Source organism: Diceros bicornis, chromosome 15 (genome assembly GCF_020826845.1).
Source record: "Diceros bicornis minor isolate mBicDic1 chromosome 15, mDicBic1.mat.cur, whole genome shotgun sequence".
NCBI lineage: Eukaryota > Metazoa > Chordata > Mammalia > Perissodactyla > Rhinocerotidae > Diceros > Diceros bicornis.
The window spans coordinates 188,772-208,721 of NC_080754.1; the positions used below are offsets into that span (position 1 = coordinate 188,772).

The 19,950-nt window shown below is 40.8% G+C and overlaps 1 protein-coding gene across 6 annotated transcripts in view; it reads left to right on the forward strand.

Moving 5' to 3' along the window:
* Positions 1-19,950, forward strand: part of NSUN3 (NOP2/Sun RNA methyltransferase 3) — a 187,202-nt gene that overhangs the window by 26,131 nt on the left and 141,121 nt on the right. The window contains exon 6 of one of the 6 annotated variants that reach the window (XM_058555635.1): positions 13,991-14,943. The exons of 4 other annotated variants lie outside the window; for them this stretch is intronic. In XM_058555635.1, coding sequence (XP_058411618.1) covers positions 13,991-14,171 — 181 coding nt within the window. In that variant the 3' untranslated portion in view covers positions 14,172-14,943. Of the gene's footprint in view, positions 1-305; positions 609-13,990; positions 14,944-19,950 lie in introns of those variants that run through there. One more of the 6 variants, XM_058555637.1, reaches the window with a different exon arrangement.

A 19,950-nucleotide genomic window follows, 5' to 3' on the forward strand; every position in this document is an offset into this window, starting at 1 on the left:
TGATCATATGCTTTCCTGGTTTTCTTCCTACCTGTTTTCTTAATTTCTTCTTGATCAGCCTGTCCCATAAATCTTGGAGTTCCTTACGCTGCTGATGTTGGCCCTCCTCGCCTCTTATCTGATGGCTTCAACTAATAGAAGATGCCATCTCCCAAATACATGTCAAAGTTCAGATCTTGCTCCTTAGCCTCAGACATATATCTTCCATTACCTATCAGGGATCTCCGTTTGGAAGCCCCTCATATATGTAAAACTCAGTTTGTCATGAGGGAACTCAATTTCTAATGCTCTCCTGTCCCCCCCAGAAATCAGCAAAACAGAAAATCAAGACAGAAACCCGCCAACCTGCCTCTTTGCGTCTCTTCTCCAGCTCAGTAATTGCCGTGCCACCATGCGTTTGCCTACGTCGAAGTCCATCTCCGACCCCCCTTTTTCCTGTATCCCATCAGTCGCTGAGACACTTCAGTTGTACCTGTTACCTGTTTCTCAAGTCCGTCCCATTCTCTCCATCCTTAATAGCCTAATCTAAGCCACCAGCGCGTCACCTGAATCATTGCACCGGGCTCCTAACTGCCCTGCCTGTCTCCGGTTTAGATCTCCACTTCACTCTCTATCCCCATCTTATCCCCAGAAGGAATGACATTAGTACCGCGTCACTTTAGTAGCATGTTGACAGGGCACAAAACTGACCTCGCAGGCACAATGAGTGTAGGTTTTCATGTAATCATATGTGGTTGGGAAAGACCATCCTGCCAGCTGTCTCCCAGTCTTTTCCTTGAGCAGCTGCCTATGCTGCCTGGTTGTGTGAGAGACTTTGGAGCCCCTTGAAGCAGCTGAAACTCCGAGTCCCTTGGCTGTGTGATTATGATGATAAAGGGGAAGGAGTGGATATCCAGGCTAAAGGGACATAAAGCAGTTCTAATTCTTGACGTCTACAAGTCTGGGGGTTAAAACGATAAAGGAAAAAATGATAGTGCCAGCCACAATCTCTTTTGTCTCTTGCCCCTGAGTCCAAAAAAATGAAAAAAAAAGACTAGTAATTTTCTCCTCAGGCTAGCTCTGTGACTGTGTCACACACAGAGAAGTCTCTCTTACCTTCTTCCTAATCTTCCTCGCCTTCCCTTCCTGTAACAAAAGGCAGTCCTTTTATTCCACAGTAAGAAAGGAAGGGTTTTAAATGCGGGCAAATGCAAGAGAGTAAATACGTGGAAATATAAAGGGCTGATAGCAGGTCCTTATTTGTATTTGCAAGGAGCAGTTAGAAAGCAAGTATATACTGCCTGGCCTGATCCTGTGGACAGGAGGTGGCACTCAGGAAGGAGAAAGCAGCGGAGAGGATAGCCAAGAGGCAAATAAGGAAGGCTTTCTGATGGTGCTGTTTTGTGGAAGAGGAGACTCGAATCTGCATTTGTCTGCTGACAGTGTGGTGCTCAAAGGGACCCTTTGCCCACTGTGGCTGTGTGTTCAAGTACCTGACCAGAAATCATTCCTGCCCACATTGGGGAGGAAGCCTGTGTAGTGTTCAGAATGTTAGCTTTTGAAAGCACAATATTTTACAACCAAATATTAATCTTATACATGTTTTTATGAATGTGAATGTGATACTTAAATGAAAATTGATACTTTATTTAATAGAAGTTTCTTGATGTTGAGTTTTTTAAAAGGAGTAATGTTAGTAGATATATAGCAGTCTTAAAAATTCTTTAAAGAAATGAATATATGTATAGAATTATACATAGTCATGAAAATAGTAATCTAACTTGATGTTTTTTTAGCTAGCATGAAAAGTTTATTGGAAGGTGCAGTGATGAAAGGATAAAAATCCCAAAGCATATGACTTCTTTGTACACTTACTGAGGACTTTTGATTTAGTCCATATGGAGGTGGAAAAATGAGATTCTTGTATTAAATTTATAAAACATGAAGATACATTATATATAACTCTCTCGAACATCTGTCCCCAAAGCCATCTTCAGAAAATGAGGGAGAATGTGGGACAAGGATATAAGAAATAATTGAACATAAGCTGGTTCTGTTAATGGAGCGCCATGTAAAAGTGTACCTTTATTATCATTTCTCAGGATAACGTCTGAGACCAGTCATTTCTGTTACATACTGTGTATGTACGTACTACATAATCAGATTCTCTTGCCTCATTTTTATTTAAATATATTAAGAAAAACAGTGGGAAAATATGCTGAAAATGGTATACATCTAGTCTTTTTAGAAAGTGGCTATGATGTTTGTGCAGGTGAAGTTTACGTGATTTTTAGATGGGAAAGCTTGAACTGAAGGGTATGATTTATAACAGAAATATCAGTATCTTATAGCAGTAGTGTGTCATGTCATCCAGTTCCTCAGAGGAGATCAATCACATGTGAAATACTGACCCTTCCAGATTGTTTTCTTACTACTTGACAAGGAAAATCCAGTTTGTGAACTCATTGAAAAAGGAAGCTTAGATTATTTGGTAACGTTTTGAAAATTTGTATAAATCATCCCAATAATAATCCTTAAAAAGTGGTACTCTGACAGCAAGAATTGTGTTTTAAAGGAAACATTAAAAAGAAAATCGCCACCGTCTTCTTCTGTCATGCTCTTGAGCTGAGATAAAAGGATGTCTGGTGACTGGGCATGGCCTCCGTCATTCGTCAGCAGTGACCAGAAAGTCCATGTGTTCATATTGGAAAAACAAGCTTTGGACATGTAGTTCTATTAGAATGAAAGATTTCCATCACTATTTCAGCTGTGTATGTATCTTACTTTTAAAGGTCAGTTAATTCAGTTAACTTTGCATATTGTCATCGTATGCTTGGTGTATGTGTGGAATCCGGAAAACAAAAGCAAACCTCTGTTAATGCTACATTACCGATGCCCCCCCTCCTCCTCTTTCTGCTTTTTTCTTTAAGTGGCAGGAGTCAGAGGTTCTGAGATTAAAAATCTCTAATTCGTTTGGGCGAAGTACCCGCTTCTTTTTAGTAAGAGTTTACAGATCAAAATATTCCACATTAAATGAGATTGTAAAAGCTTGAGGAGACATCGTAGCTATAGTTTGTAGCTATTGTATTTTCAGTCATAAAAATACGTCTCAAGTGTGGATTGACAATATGAAATACAATCTTGAAAATAAGATTTTATTAGTGTATGTTACTTTATCCAGCATTTAATAAGTATCTACTTTGTTTCAGGAACTTTGTTAGGCACTGCAGATACTAAAATATATACGAAATGATCCTTGTTCTGAAGGTCCTCAGGGCAATTGTCATGGAATGTGGTAAGATTCTGGTAATAGAGGGAATAGTATGGGGGCCAAGGGAGCAAGAAGAGGGACACCTGACTCTGCTCAGGTTAAGGAGAGGGTGTGAGTGTAAGAAGGTGTATTTTACAAAATAAGCAACAGATAAATACTTAAACTGAAGATACTTTTCTAATAATTTTTCCTAATCATGAAAGTAATGTAGTCGCGTAAAGCATTTGGAATATACAAAGAAATATAAAGAGGAAAATAAGCCATTCATTGAAAAAACTGTTACACTGACTTATTTCCTTTGACTGCATATAGTATTTACAATAATAGAAATCATAGTGATACAATTTGATATTTTTTCCACTTAATTTATTATGAACATTTTAATTATTAAATAGTCTTTGAAAACATACTTTTCAAGTGGCTATATCATATTAAATCACTCATTCATTCATCCATTTATTTAGGTGGTTAGGAGTATCAAAGACTGTTCTTTCTAATGATAGAATCTCAATGCAAGAAATAGTTACAAAAACATATCCTAATGGAGATGAAAACATCAGCTTTTTTAATGATCCAGGTGAGAGTGGGATAACTCTTTGGGGAACGAGTTAGCAGCTGGCCTGGGATCCGTTTCCTTCCAATTTCCAGGGTGACACTCTCACGAAAGAAAGAAGGCGGGTGACCCAGTTAAACATGTTGATAACTGACCGTGGTAAATGGACCAAGGGGTTTTGCTAAGAGAACTCATACTTGTAGTATGCTGTGAGCAGAGTGTCCCTGGTAAGGATTGCCTCTGATAAACCCAACCTGGAATCTCTAGATTGATGAGGCATGGCCTCCTGGAGATGTCATATAAGCTGTTTGACACCCTAAGGTTTATTGGACATGGGGCATGACCTAAATGCTCCCCGTTGTGTGAGGTGACCTGGGAGCCTTGCTTAGAGAACTCTTCTATTTCTCTGAGTTGGAAAACATTGTGAGCTAGAAGCAAGACTTGTAGGAAGCCACATGGATGTCCCTGCTCATCTTGTGCCACCTGATTGCTTGTGTACTTAAAATTATTAGTAAAGGTTGACAGTGGGTAAGGTCTCTGGTTCATGAGAATGTGATTTGATAATCCACTTCTTCGTGTTAGCTCACCCCTGAACGTTAACCAGGTATCTCTGATGGAACTAAACTGGGGAACGTGATTTGGACCTGAGTCCCGAGTGCAAGCCCCTTGTTCCAGTCCCACATCTAAATCTTGGAACTTAATCAACTTATCCAGCCAGCTGTTAGAAAGTAAGAGCCCTCCACCTTCTGTCCCCTGCACGGAAACATGATGAAGAGGATGAAGGGATAGGCCAGAGCTCAGGAAGGTCCAAGGGAACGGGAGAGGTTGTGATGCTCATGAAGAGCGACTTTCCACTTTGGCTCCATGCATTAGTCCAACTGGTAACAGTGGATGCCCTTCGTTGACTACATTGGTGCTTCTCCTTCTCTCCTTGTTGACAGAGGCTCAAGTAAGTAGGTGGAGAGAGTCATCAGTTGTTCCCTCCAGCAAAGTGCCTCCCCCTGCCTTGTGCTTAGGGAGGAAGAATCTCCTCCTTAGAGCGACGTGAGCAGGACCGTGGTGGTGTTCCCCTAACTGTTTATTCTTTCTAGAGGTACTTCCTAAGCGCCTTTTGTGTCCATGTGCCACTGGTAGGTGGCAGGTCCACGCCTTGTTTGACCTGGCTGCTGTGTTGTCGTGAGTGACTGACCATCCCTCATTTCTGAGTCAGGCGTCTCATGTCTTCTCCCCCCATCCGTGAAACTGGCGGGCCAACTGTTTACTGGCAAGCAGTATAAAATACCAGCCCCTTCAGTTTCTGACATCACAATCAAGTTCCTTCTCCATCTGCGATGTGGCTTGCCCTCTTACTCTCTCTGGGGTTTTGTTTTTTGGTGTTTTCTTTTCCTACAAAGGAAGGTTGTTACTTTTTATGTAATTTATTATATCTATATTTTCCTTTATAATTAATGCTTTTTTTGTGTCCTGTTTAAGAGATCTTTCCACACCCCAGATAATCTCTTGTGTTATTTTCTGGAAGCTTCATTTTTTTAAATTAAAAATAGACCACATTTAGGTCTTTAATCTACCTCAGTTGATTGTTGCTTATTAGTATGAGGTAGGAATCTATTTTCTTTCCTTTCGTTCCTTCTTTTTTTCTTGCATATGGATGCCCAGTTGTTGAAACAGAATTTATTGAAAAGTCTGTCCTTTTCCTAGGACTCTGTAGTGCTACTTTTGTCATAAATCAAGTGTCCACATTAGCATGGTCTGATTTCTGTTCTGTGTAATTGCTTTACTTGTTGGTCCCTGAGCTAGGACTACACTAACTTAATTGCCATAGCATCAGTGTTATAAAACGTAGGGCAAATCTTCCCTTATTTTTTTTTTGTTAAGGGTATTTTGGCTGTTTTGACCCCTTTGTATTTCTGTATACATTTTAGAATCAGCTTGTCAAGTTTCATGAAAAACTTGTTGGAATTACATTAAATCTATCAATTTGGAGAGTTTTGACAGTTTTCTAGTATTTCATGACACTGGGAAATTTATTAAATCTAAAAATTTGTCTATAGTTTTTTTGGATTTTCAAGAAAAACTTTCATAATTTTGTGATGTATAGGAATATTTTTTTTTCTGGATATTGTATGATAATATTTTGCTTAGGCTTTTTCCATGTATGTTCATAAATGAAACTGGCCTGTAATTTTTCATTCTTGAAATAGTCATATTAGAATTTGGAATCAAGGCTATGTGGCCTCATAAAATGAATTGAGGAGTAGGTTCTCATTTATGTTCTCTGCAGCAGTTTATATAACATTGCAATTATTTTTTTTTCCTTGAATATTTGGTAGCAACTGCAGTTGAGGCCATGTGGGCCTGGAGATTTCTTTGTGGGAAAAGTCTGGACCATTGATTCAGTCTTTTTAATGGTTATAGGACTCTGAAAAGTTTTCTCTTTCTTCTTAAATCAGTTCTAGGAGCTTTTTTTATTTAGTAATTTTCACATTTTTTGTAAGTCTGCAAACTTATTAACATAAAGTTGTGTACAATATCTCCTTGTTATCTTTTTAATATCTGTAGGATTTATCATAATGTCCTCTTTTTGTTAATCAGTCTTGCCTGAGGTTTGTCAAATTTTTATATCTTTTCAAGATCCAGCATTTAACTTTGTTCATCTTTTTTATTGGAAGTTTGTTTTCTATTTATAAACATATGAGGATTTTCTGGTTGTCTTTCTTATTTTTTTATTTTTATTATGATGGGAGAACATATGCTATATTATATCAGCCCTCTGAAATCTATTTTGACTTGCTTCATAGCCCCACATTAGGTCAGTTTTTATAAATATTTCATGTGTGCATGAGAAGAATGTGAATTTTACATTTGTTTAATAGTACAGTGTTCTCTATATGTCCATTAGGTGACATTTGTTAATTTTGTTATTCAAATCCTCTATAGCATTACTTTAGAAAAAGAAAAAATTCTCCAGTCAATTATTGAAAGAGGCGTGTTAAAATCTCCAAGTATGGTTAAATTTGTACATTTCTCCCTGGGTTCTGTCAGGTTTCTCTTTATATATTTTAAGGCCATGTTATTAGAAGCTTACAAATTTTCTTTTGTTAGTATCTTCACACTATCCAGAACCCTCAGGGCCCCCCAATCTGGCTATTAAAAAATGAGGCTGTAATGTCCCTCCTTAGTCTTTAGCGGGACAGTACTACCTCTGTTGGTTTTAATTGTCCGTGCTTTTGAGTAACATTTAATTTGAGTAGCTTATTCCATAACTTCACACAACTGTTATGTTTACGGTGAGGATCTGCTGAAGAATTTTTAATAATGGAGTGATGTGATTACATTTATATTAGAAAGATTCGTTTATTTCACATGGAGGATGGATACAAGGGAGCAAATACAGAGAAGGAAAGCTAATTAGGTTTTTGAAATTTTCAAGGTGAGTAATGATTATCAATAGGTTAAAGTTAAAACACAAATATATTGAAAATAAGATGATACTTAAGCATTTAACTCATCATAGTTTATTCAATTTGTAAACTATCGCTGATATTAATAAGAGTTCAAATTATTTTTCCTTCATAACTTGAAAAACCTCTAGTGGATATCAAACAAAATGAACCTGGGCTAATAAGTATAATAAGAAGTCTATAATAAGTATTTGAAACATGAGAGCACATAAATTCTTCTATTTTAAAAATTGTGGGGCCGGCCCCATGGCTTAGCGGTTAAGTGCGCGTGTTCTGCTACTGGTGGCCCGGGTTCGGATCCCGGGCGCGCACCGACGCACTGCTTCTTCGGCCATGCTGAGGCCGCGTCCCACATACAGCAACTAGAAGGATGTGCCACTATGACATACATCTACTGGGGCTTTGGGGGAAAAAAAAAAAAGGGAGGAGGATTGGCAATAGATGTTAGCTCAGAGCCAGTCTTCCTCAGCAAAAAGAGGAGGATTAGCATGGATGTTAGCTCAGGGCTGATCTTCCTCACAAAAATAAATTAATTTAAATAAATAAATAAATAAAAATTGTGCACTTTTTTTTCCACGATTTCTAAATAGTGGCTGTTAAGTATGGCAGAGGATGACTTGGCTCTTTTTGACTTAGGAGGAAGTGCTTCTTTGTCATATGAGTATTCCTAATTGTCGCTTGGTGATCTGTTATTTCTGCTTCCCTTGAATCTTCGGAATCTTCTTTCTGCTGGGAGCAATGACTTTTATGATGCAAAGGATTTGACCGAAGCCTGAAAAAGCAAGATTAGACCAGCCTATCCGTCAGGAGTCCTTGTGACTCCTGCTTCTTCTGTCAGAAAGGTGTTCCTGGCGCTTGGCCTCACTTGGCCGCTCGCTACAGGTATCTGAACTTCACGCTGGTGGCCTAAATGGAGCCACTCAAGTGCCTTAGCAAACTTGATGGGCTTTTAATTCTTTGATAACCTGGCCACTGCAGGACTCAAAAGACTTTGTTCTTTAGTAGGAGATAGCTGCTGTTTTCCTCCAAAGAATTATTTAGAGGACGCTGGTTTTCAGACTCTGCTCTATGAAGACATAGGGCTCTGTGGCATTGTTTTAGGAGCTGTCTTGAGGGACGAGGGAGGGATGACAAGGAGAACCTCTTAGTTCAGCACACCAAATCCAGCTACAAGCATGGTGTCTCTATCTGGTTAAACTTGTAGGATTTCATTTGAAGAGTTTCTTGTTACTAAAGAAAAAAAGTACTTGAAAAACTTTTAAATTAGTGATAAGCAATCTCTATTCATTCATAAGCACATTTGCCGTGGGCCAAAATCAAGTCTATTCTGGTGGTTTTCTTGAAAGCCTTTTAGTTCTTTTCCTTTTTGTGAGTGAAGAGACGATATTTGACAGTAGATCAAAAACCCTTTCTTAAAGTTTAGCAGGACTAATGTGGTCTATTGTCATTCTTCTCTGATTTAAGCAACACAAAACTGGATTCCTTATGTTCATCTCTAACCCACCCTCCTATACCCATCTTAATGAGGTAATTGTTGAGAAGATGTTACTGCACAGACTGGGGGTTCTCTGCCTGATGTGCATTAAAAAAAAAAACCAGTTATCACAACATTAGCTTTTAAGAAAAGAAAAGGCTTTAGTGCAAAGTTGATCTGCAAGGAGACAGGGACATTGCTCTCAGATCTGTCTGCCCCATCCAGGGCTTGGGGCAAAATTTATGGGATGAAGGGCAGGACAGTCTGAAGTGTGGGGATAGATGATTGGAGGTGAGGAGAAGTGAGGTAATTGATGGTCTGAGCAAGTGCAGTCAAGCTTCATGGCTCGTCGTAGGATGCATGTTCACAGAATGGCAGCGTTATCCATGATCTGAGGGTGGGATTTTCAGCCCCTTGATGTCAGAAGGGTCACTTATCGGGCACTTTCGCAGGCCCAGTTGGTGGGCTGGTAGTCTCAACCAGCCTGCACTGGACAAGGAGGGACTCTCAGTTCCCAAAAGACAACTCACAATCACTCTGTTGATAAGATGGGATCAGTTGAACTGGTTGTGGAGGGCCTGTGGTTACAAGATCTTCAAGTAGAAACCGATTTCAGGACTGTCTGGTGTCATTACTCTGCTCTACCAGTACTATATAAAAAATATCCCTTCTTCTAGGTAAAAACTTACTGCCAGTGGAGAGAAGATAATTATCAGACTTGTTTTTGTTTCTTAGGCTGACAGGGTACGGTATCTCTGAAAATAGCAAGCTTGGTGATGTTTCTTTATCTTGAATTCACAGAACTTCTTTGATAATAAACAATTTGATATCTGGAAATTTGATTACTTGCTGTGAGCACAGTGAAGACTACCCTCAGGTGTGTAAAATAATACTTTTAAAACTGATGATAGCACGAGGTAACTATCAAACTAGAAGTATCTGTGTTTTAGATGCTTACAGTAAGTACTTGACTTAATTTTGAATCTGCATTGGTTTGGTAGATTGTATGTGATCCTCAGCTTCTCCCTTTCCTGTGTTCTTTGGTTGCAGTCCATAGTAGTGGTGGGATTTTTTGTTTTCTCTGTTTGCCAGCAGAAATAGTAAACTGATACAGGGTGAAGTTATGAGGAACAGCAGTGGAAAAAACGAAGGAAATGGGGGCTGCTGAAAAGGAACAAAAATAGAAAAATGATGTAACATGGGAAAAAATATGGAATGGTAGGGAAAAGTAAATGATACAAAACTCCCCGAAATGTTTAAAAGAAGAAAAGGTATGAAATGTAGAGGGATCACGTTTTAGGATTGGGGACAGAAAAGGAACAATGTAGAGATAAGAGCTTCACGGAGCTCCTAACAGTTGTTTAAAGGTGTAGTTTTACCATTCGTTAGATTATCTGGTAGTAGTTAAAATATTTCTATTGGTATATCAAATTAGGCTAGTAATTTTTTTAAAAGACTAGATTTATTTTCTTCCTTTTAAATCAGGTTGCCTGCCCCCCCCCCAACCTCCTCTTGATTTCCTTTATGTTACTAGAAAGGCACTGTGAGGGATAACATTCGTTTAAGTAGGTCTCAACGGCATTTTTGGTACCGCATATCTCAATTTTAAAATAGTGGCCATGGTTTTCCATAGAGTCAAGTTTATTTACTAAAAGTTACCAAACTGTTCCACTTAATGAGACATAAGACCACAGTCGCTAAGTAGTAACCTTTATTAACAGATTATTTTACCTTCTGTAGGAGTTTCTCTCTTGTTGCCAAGAGGAAAAATTTTCTTTCTCATTTTTATAAATTACTTGGCAAAAATTTTATTGTTTTTTCCTCAAATAAAGCCTCTGGCCTCTCTCATTTCCATCTGTTCTATAAAATGAGAGTGTAGGTTACTTGAGCTGTTCTCTACCAGAATTTTTGAGTGTTAGTTGCAATTAAATATGCTTCTCTGTTTTACCCTGAAAGGTTCTCTTCTTGACCCACCTCTTCATTAAGATAGCTTTCATTCATTGACTTACTTAATAAATATATTTTGACCATACACCTTCCAGTTGTGCTGTATCTAAAAAATACAAGACGAATGTAACATAAACCCTATTCTCAAAGAGCTGAAAATGTACTGCTTGGGGAAAAGAGAAGATTAGGAATTCTTCGGGGAATCAGTGAAGGTTTCAGAGACGATATGGACTTTGAAGTGGGTCTTGAAAGGTAAATAAAAGTTCACCTGGTCAAAAGGAAACTGAAAAATAATTTATGTAAGCATTTGAGCTTCACCATCTGGAAGGGTTAGGCAAAGAATGAGTTTTAACTCCTTGACTTGATAGTTAATTACACAGCAGTGTCTGTCTTGCTCGTAAGGGGCAGGGGTGTCACTAACTGTCAGCCAGGCCTTGGTCAGAGCAGAATCACTGCAGGGGAGGTGAGGAAGTTCTTCCCAGAGTGAGATCTTAGTCATGGAAGCTGGTTGAGCAGTCTCTAGAAGTCTGTGTGATTGTGCCCTACTGATGTGGGAATAAAAGTTAGCAGGGCCGATAGCACACAAAGTGGGAGAGGACAGAGACACACCAGAACCCAGAGGACAAAGAGGAACACGTCTTGCTGTACCAGAGCCTGCACAGGTCTCTTCCCACCTCAAGATCCAGCCTTGTCGAAGTGGGTGATCTGCAGAAGAGCTAGTGCGCTTCATCGTGGAGCTGCACGGGAACCTGGAGTGTGACTCAGAGAAGCCGAAGGAAGATCCCGTGGTTGCTGGAGTGGTTCCCCCCACCCCACCTGCAGCAGAGCTGGTGGATCTGTAACGTGTGTACACTAAGCTGTATGTGCGTTTCAAGGGATTTTGACAGTTTCATAGGCGTGTGTAATCCATAACCCTGTCAAGAGACAAAACATTTCTAGGTTTGTGTAAGTACACTCTGTGATGTTTGTGCGAGGTTGAAAGTACATTTCTCAGGGCGGATCCCTGTCGTTAAGCGACGCATGACTCTATAATCTACAGGCAGAGAGCCTTCCTTAGAGCTGTATTCCTTCCATCTTTGCTTCCAGATTCCTGGGATCTTTCCTGGCCTCTCATTAAACATACTAACGTTGTGAGATTTTCTTCCAGTCACCCTAGAGTTATATAAGCTTTGATTAGCATGTGGTCTGTCTTTCAAGATATTGTAAACAATAATATTATTAAATATTTTTCCATGGCATATTGAGGGTTACTGGCTTTATTAGGGTTCTCCAGAGAAACAGAACCAATAGAGTGTGTGTATGGGGGGGCGGTGTTAAGGAATTGCCTCACATGATCAGGGAGGCTGGCAAGTTCAGAATCTGCAGGGTGGGCCAGCAGCCTGGAGGTCCAGAGAAGTCATGTTGTGGTTCAGCTCTAGAGGCAGTCTGCTGGCAGGATTCCTTCCTGCTTGAGGGAGGTCCATCTTCTGTTCTGTTCAGGCCTTCAACTGACTGGATGAGGCCTGCCCACATTATGGAGGGCAGTCACTTTACTCCAAGTCCACCCATTTAAATGTTAGTTTTCTCCAAAAATACCATCACAGAAACATCCAGAATAGTGCTTAACCAAGTATCTGGGCACCACGGCCCAGCCAGGTTGTCACATAAGTTAGTAATCGCTGGTCTCCAGCCTGTGGTGGTGGTTGGGCCTTGCCCCTGTTGTGTGTGTACTAAGCCAGTTCCACGTGTTAGATTCTACTAAAGCAGCTCCACGTTTGGTGCCAAATTCGGTATCGATTAAGGTGATGTTTCTTCCAGTATAACAGAGAGAGAAAGAGATAGACAGGGAGAGACTAAAAGTGCGAGTGACTTAAATAAGGAAAGCCCAGGCTCCCCTGGGTTGTTCTGGCGAAAGCTGATTGCTGGACTCCGCAGTCATCAGGGATCCAGGCCCTGTCCATCTCCCTCCTCATGGCCCAGGGCGGCTATTCCTGCTCTTGCTGTTGGATCTGCATTGCGGCTAGCAGGAAGGCACATAAGAGCATACTTCCTGTTACTTCCACATGTCTTGGGTCAGAGTTAGTCCTGTGCCTGCCTTTAGTGAAGGGCAGCCTAGGAAATTAGACTTAGCTGTGCCCAATTGAAGGTTCCATTACTACAGAAGGAAGTGAGAACAGATATTGAAGAACAATTAGAAATATCTGTCACAAGTTGGAAGTCCCTTTATCAGATAACACTGGAGGATACAAGGAAGATTAACAAGAAAATCCTTTAGCAACAAAACCAATTTGAAAGATTTTACAATAGTCAAGAAGTAGATGTCAAAGGCCTTACCTAGGTCAGTGGGAGGGAAATAGAGACGCGTGGTCAGATTTGCAAGATGTTCTCAATGGAGAATTAACAGAATGTGATCGACTGGCTCTGGAGTGGGAAGGGAAAGCAACATCATGTTCACCACCAAAATACTAATTTTTAAAATTATTACAATCCTGGTGTTAGAAAAATGTTTAATGCTGGAGTCTCAGATAAGGGGGACAAGCTTGCTGATATTGTGGCAATAAAGGAATCTTTAAGTCTGTTTCACTTGATTGCTTCTCCATATTTACATCTGAAGGAATGGTAGCTGTTGCCTTGATGCTTTCATGGTGATAGAAGGGACATGAGACAGATGAGGAATAAATATATAAATCACAGGAATGTTGAGCTGTCATCCTAATTTTTCCAGAGCACAGACATTGGTGGCTGCTTTGCTTCTGCCCCAGAGTATTGTAGGACGGCCATGCCTGGGACTTCAGACAGGTCCCAAAGACTACACAAGGTGGTGTGTCTCCTGTGGTAAGGCAGGTGTTAACAAAGGGGAATCTCTGCTTTGGTCACAAGATGGCACTGTTGCTGTGCAGACCGCTCTCTTCTCAGCCGGGCTCAGTCTTTTTAAATGCTAAGAACAGTTCAATTTAGTGATCTAATTAATACCGATCCTCCCAACAGAATGCCAGATTTCTAATCAAGGACCAGGAGAAGAGACCAGAAAAGTGGAATTTATGTTTTTGAAGTGTGTTACCTTGTTTTAATAGCTGTTGGTAAAAAGAACATTCTCTGAGACTCAGGGATTTGCTGTAGAACCACAGGACGCCCTGTGCGTTTCAGTTCTGGTGAAGGCTGAAGTGCCCTCCTCGAGGAGCTGTGACAGCTGTCAGGTTCCAGGACCATCTGATTTTGTTTTGTGTTAGTTTTTCAAGGTCGTTGAACTTGTGCTTTCATAAGATAATGCTTATTTTTCTTCAAGGTGATAACATCAGGTGATCATTTTCCTTTGCTTTCCTCAGGCATTATGCTTCACTTGTGGTGGTTGGAAGACTGCATGGCCTGGTCTGGAAATGCGGAGGTGGTCTCTCTGGTGCTGGGAAAGCCCACGTTCCCATCCTGTTTCCAGCCAGTGTCTCAGATGGCTCTTGGGGCTTGGTTCTCCGTTCTTCTCAAGGACGGAAATTCAGTGAAAAGCACTGAAGAAAATGACAAAATGAACTCCTGAAAAAATGGCTTTGTTATTGATTGTACAAAGTGTTCTTTAAAAAATGAAACATGCCAATGAAAACACTGGAGGGGTGGGGAGGAACCCTTGGTGTATTGAGGAAACCCAAACCATCCAACGCTCCTCACCTTATGTTAGATAAGAGAACACAGAGGGACTCCTGCACATAGACCGCAGGTTTGCCTGTCTGATGCTTTTTAAAGTTAACGTGTAAATGGTTTCCTGATAAAAGGTAGTGGAATTAAGCTTTCATCTGATAACTGTGAGTTTATCATGTATGTATAGTATAGAAGATATTTTATATAGCTTTGTATTGTAACTCATTTGAATCTAAAGTGCAGTCCAAAATCTTATTCAAAAGCTTTGAGGCCAGATGTGTTTCAGAATTCTAGTTTTTTTGGACTTTAAAAAGATAATATAGGACATAGATGGTATATCACATCATTCACTTCCCCAGTAGTGTCTGGGCAGCACCCTGTAATCAAATGTTAATATGTTTTCAGCAAAAGATCTGGATAATTATGCCGCATGGGCTAAGTCTTGACCATAAATAACCTTACATCAATTTAGGTCAGATTTTGAGGCCAAATGAGTCTGCCACAAACTCAAGAAAAACTTCTAGGTTGCAGAGCTTTTTGGATTTTACACTGGAGTATAAGAGATGGTGGACCTGAAGTATCATTCCAGTATAATAAGTGAGGTGCCAGACATCAAAGTTTTCTGTTTGTAAATGTGTAAAATTTTAATGTAACATAGTCTATTAATTTTTTTTTTGAATATGTTTACTTTTATTTTTAGCGGCTTCATTAACTAGGTAGATCAGGCACCAGATGCATTTCATCCTATCCCATAATAGACTGAAAGATGACCAAAGATTTAGAGAAGTGTGTATAGCCGGTGTCTGCCAAGGGCAACAGGGTATTGGGTGTACGTTCCACGGCAGGAGGGCCAGCATCCTTTTTCATTTAGGAGTGCTTGGGGTGAAAGAGTTTCCCGCTCAATTTTATGCTACACTAATCAGGATGAGCTGTATCTCCTATAGCAGTGTTGTGTGTTAGGCATCAGGATCAGCTCTATCTCCTACAGCAGTGTTTTGCACTAGACATCAGGACCAGCTCTATCTCCTTCAGCAGTGTTGTGCACTAGTGATCAGGATCAGCTCTGTCTGCTACAGCAGTGTTGTGCACTAGGCATCAGGATCAGCTCTATCTCCTACAGCTGTGTTGTGCACTAGGCGTCAGGACCAGCTCTGTCTCCTACTGCAGTGTTGTGCACTAGGCGTCAGAATCAGCTCTATCTCCTACAGCAGTGTTGTGTACTAGGCGTCAGGACCAGCTCTGTCTCCTACTGCAGTGTTGTGCACTAGGCGTCAGAATCAGCTCTATCTCCTACAGCAGTGTTGTGCACTAGGCGTCAGGACCAGCTCTGTCTCCTACTGCAGTGTTGTGCACTAGGCGTCAGAATCAGCTCTATCTCCTACAGCAGTGTTGTGTACTAGGCGTCAGGACCAGCTCTGTCTCCTACAGCAGTGTTGTGTACTAGGCGTCAGAATCAGCTCTATCTCCTACAGCAGTGTTGTGCACTAGGCGTCAGGACCAGCTCTGTCTCCTTCAGCAGTATTGTGTACTAGGCATCAGGATCAGCTTTATCTTCTAGAGCAGTGTTGTGCACTAGGCATCAGGATCAGCTCTGTCTCCTACAGCAGTGTTGTGAGATAACCTCTCATTTCATGTTTCAAGCAGGGATAAGCCTGATCATCACTTAGGTAGGAGGGCTTGAGGGAAATATATATGTTTTGGGAAATGGTAGCGGGATTGTGTTGTGTGACTATTCTGCTTCCTTTAGAAGTACTGCTTTCAGCTCTGCATTATGGTGGGACCTTGTGTATTGAATTATATATAAAAACCAAGATTACGCCTACTAGTTCCCATTCAGTTTAAGGTATTAGGTTCGCCTTCTACGAAATCTGATCAAAATAATACTTTTGCTTCGTCTTTTGCTGTGTTAGTGATGCCACCTTTTTCTTCCTTCCACTGTTAAGTATGATTAGAAAGCTCTGCTGAGCATGTCTCTGGCATCAGTTATAGGTCAGTGGTGAATACAACTTGGTTTGTAGTAATTTCATGCCGTACAGTTAGTATTATATGAGGTGAAAAGTATCGCATTACTCAGAGTCTTGTTAAGCCTTAAACTTATAGTCACTGAGAAGCCAAGGGGCCCCAGCTCATTTGGAAAGTGTTGGCAGAGGATTCCCTTATGCCAAAATGGATGTTGCTGAGTTAGTTTTTACTTTTCCTTCCACTTATTAAAAAAAGAGAAGAATAACTCTGCATGGCAGAGAAATTTATGCAAGTGTAGAGAATCCTAACCCTTCTACCAGACCCCAGATCCAATGTGTCTTGTTTTTCTTGTCTAATCCTGACTCATCTTTTTGTATAGTCATTACCATAACTTCCCCAGTTTGTTAGTATTACTCAAATCTCTCTAACTTCCAAATTTCCTTTTTCCCCTCCAGATTTTAAATTTCTCACTGGGCTTGTTAAGACTACTGAGCAGTATCTTTCTTCCGTTCTGACTGTAATCCTTTCTCTCCTGAAGCAGCACAACCCTTCTCACACCCTGTTGTCTAACTGTCCTGAAAAAATATATATATTCTTCTTTTTATTATTTGGATGAGATCTACAGTAATAATTATTTTGTTCTTATGGGCTATTTAAAAATATGTGTGAATTCTTATGGAAATAGATGATTTATCCTAGAAACTACTGTAGGGGGCAGAGTACGGCATATTTAGGTACTTATATTTTAGGAGTTAGTAAATTTTCAGTTAGTACATTGTAAAACCATACTAAATCTATCTTTTAGTTTTTATTGGAATACCAGTACCAGAAGTATTGGTTTTCAAATCATTGAACTAATCTGATTATATAGTTGTTAAATGCTCAAGCCTTAAGTAAGATAGAGTATCTATTGCCATTTATGTATGTAAAGTGAAGAAACTATTGTGTGTATTGATAAATGCTAATTTTAGAGATAGCTTTATACCTTCTGCAAAACCAGTGGTAGACCTAAATATGGACTGGTTCAATTTGTGAGAAAAACATCTTCTGTGGTATAAAATAATTCTCAGTACAGTCATGTGCCGCTTAACGACGTCTTGGTTAACGACAGACGACTTATACGATGGTGGTCCTGTAAGATTAGTGCCATAGAGCGTAGGTGTGTAGTGGGCTATACCGTCTGGGTTTGTGAAAGTACTGTAGGGGAGGAGGAAATTTTCCTCTACCCTTCTGGGTTCTTCTGGCTGGTCTAAGAATTAAATTGACATGAGACAGATTAACAGGAGAAAAGCAAACAAAAGTTTAATAACACGTATACATGGGAGAAACCCAGGAAAACCGAGTAACTCACCAAAATGGCCAAAGCCCTTACCTTAAATACCATCCTCAACTAAAGACAAAGATGTTGGGTGTGGGGAAACGTTACCAACATCAGTCTGTGGAATGACTCTGAAGAGTGAAGATCAGTAACAAGTATATATTGTTTAATTCTGTGAGTGTTGTATACTGTAGATGGACTAATATGTTAGAATTAAATTTCCTTCTCTGTTGGCTCAGTGTTATGATCGGAGTGCCACCGAAAGGAAATTTCCTACAATCAGATTAGAGGGGAAAATCTCTCTGCTCTCTTCCTTCCTCTCTTTTTCTCTCTCTCCCACAGGTACATGTCCCAAATCTTCAAGATTTTTTCAGTTTCCAGTCATTGGGTCTCTCTATCCCTTCTCACTTCTCTCTAGAGACCTCCCTCTCATTCTGATCTGGAGCAGTCACCCTCCGGTGCCCTAGAGACCTCCCTCTCATTCTGATCTGGAGTGGTCACCCTCCGGGGCTCTAGAACTCTCCCTCTCATTCTGATCTGGAGCGGTCACACTCCGGGCTCTAGAGACCTATCCATTATTCTGATCTGGAGCGGTCACCCTCCAGGGTTCCCATGCAGTTATCATCCTGGGACTGCACTCTTGTGTTACCATCAGTGTTTTCTATATCACATTTCTCCTCTTCTGGATTTACCTCCTCATTTTACTAGAGGTAAAATTTCTAAATTCTCAAACAATCTGAAAATTTCTGTATCCCTCCTATATTTGTTTGCCAGTTTGGCAATAAACAGCATCCACTTCATGTTGCCATTTTTCCAGGATTTGGAGTGCACTACTCCGTTGATGCCAGTCCCATTCCTGGACCGTCACAGGTGACTCATTTTCTCTCTGGAGGCATTTAGCATCTTCTCTTTGCTCTTGAAGTTCTAAAATTTAACAGTAATACAAAAGTGTGGATGTTTTCACTCATTGTAAGGTTGAAGTTTTGCAGTGTTGTATAAGACCCTCTGCCTTTCCTCCTGACTCTGATCTCATCTCATCCTACCACCTCACTTGCTTACCTTCCTGCAGCCTCACTGGTCTCTTCTTTCCTCAGACGTGCCTCCAGGGAGTGGAGAGGAGCTGGAGATGGAGCTCAGTCATCAGTGGCCAAAGATTTAATCACTTGTGCCTCCTTAATGAAGCCTCCATGAGAAACCCTACCTGAAGGGATTTGGAGGGCTTCCAGGTTGGTGAGGAGGTGCTGGAGGGCTGCCTGGAGAGGACATGGAAGCTCTGCACCACTTCTCCCATAGTTCACCCTAAGTGTCTCTTCCATCTGGCTGTTCCTGAATTGTATCTTTCCGTGATAAATCAGTAATCTAGAAAGCAGGGCCTGGTCTGGTAGTGTAGCGGTTAAGTTCACGCATTCTGCTTCGGCGGCCCGGGGTTCACCCGTTTGGATCCTGGACGTGGACCTACTCACCACTCATCAAGCCCACATAGAGCAACTAGAAGGATGTACAACTGTGACATACAAATGTCTACTGGGGCTTTGGGGAGGGAAAAAAAGAGGAAGATTGGCAACAGATGTTAGCTCAGGGCCAATCTTCCTGAAAAAAAAAAAAAGAAAGTAAGCTGTTTTCCTGAGTTCTACGAGCCATTCCAGCAAATTATTGAACCCAAAGAAGGGGTTGTGGGTCAGGAGTACCGGCGCCTGGACTGGCGCTTGGCATCTGAGGGGCAGCCTGTGGGACTGAGCTCTTGGCCTGGGGATCTGATACAAACTCCAGGTGGAGAGTCAGAATGGACTTAAATTTCAGGACGTGCAGTCAATGTTTGCAGAGAATTGGGGGATTGCTTGGTGAAGGAAAAACACACAAGCAAACACACATCCATGTGTGTGTTGTGTGTGTATGTATTTGTATGTGTATACATGTGTTTGTATATATGTGTATATACTTTGTATCAGTTTGCTAGGACTACCATCACAAAGTACCACAGATGGGAGCATTTAAACCACAGAAGTTATTTTCTGAAAGTTCTGGAGGCTGCAAGTCTGAGAGAAGGTGCCGTGGGGTGGTTTCTCCTGAGGCCTCTCTGCTTGGCTGGTCGACAGCTGTCTTCTCCCTGTGTCTTCACGTCACATCCGTCTGTGTGTATCTGTGCCCACATCTCCTCTCACAAGGACATCAGTGGTGTTGGATTAGGGCCCACTCTAAAGACCTCGTTTTAATTTAATTATGTCTTTAAAGATCCTGTCTCCAAATACAGTCACACACTGTGTTAGGACTTTAACATATGAATTTGGGGGCACACTTCAGCCCACGACAGACTTTTTTATATTCTGTCTCCCCAACTAGAGTGTAAGCTTCACAAAGGTGAGGTGTTTTTGTCGT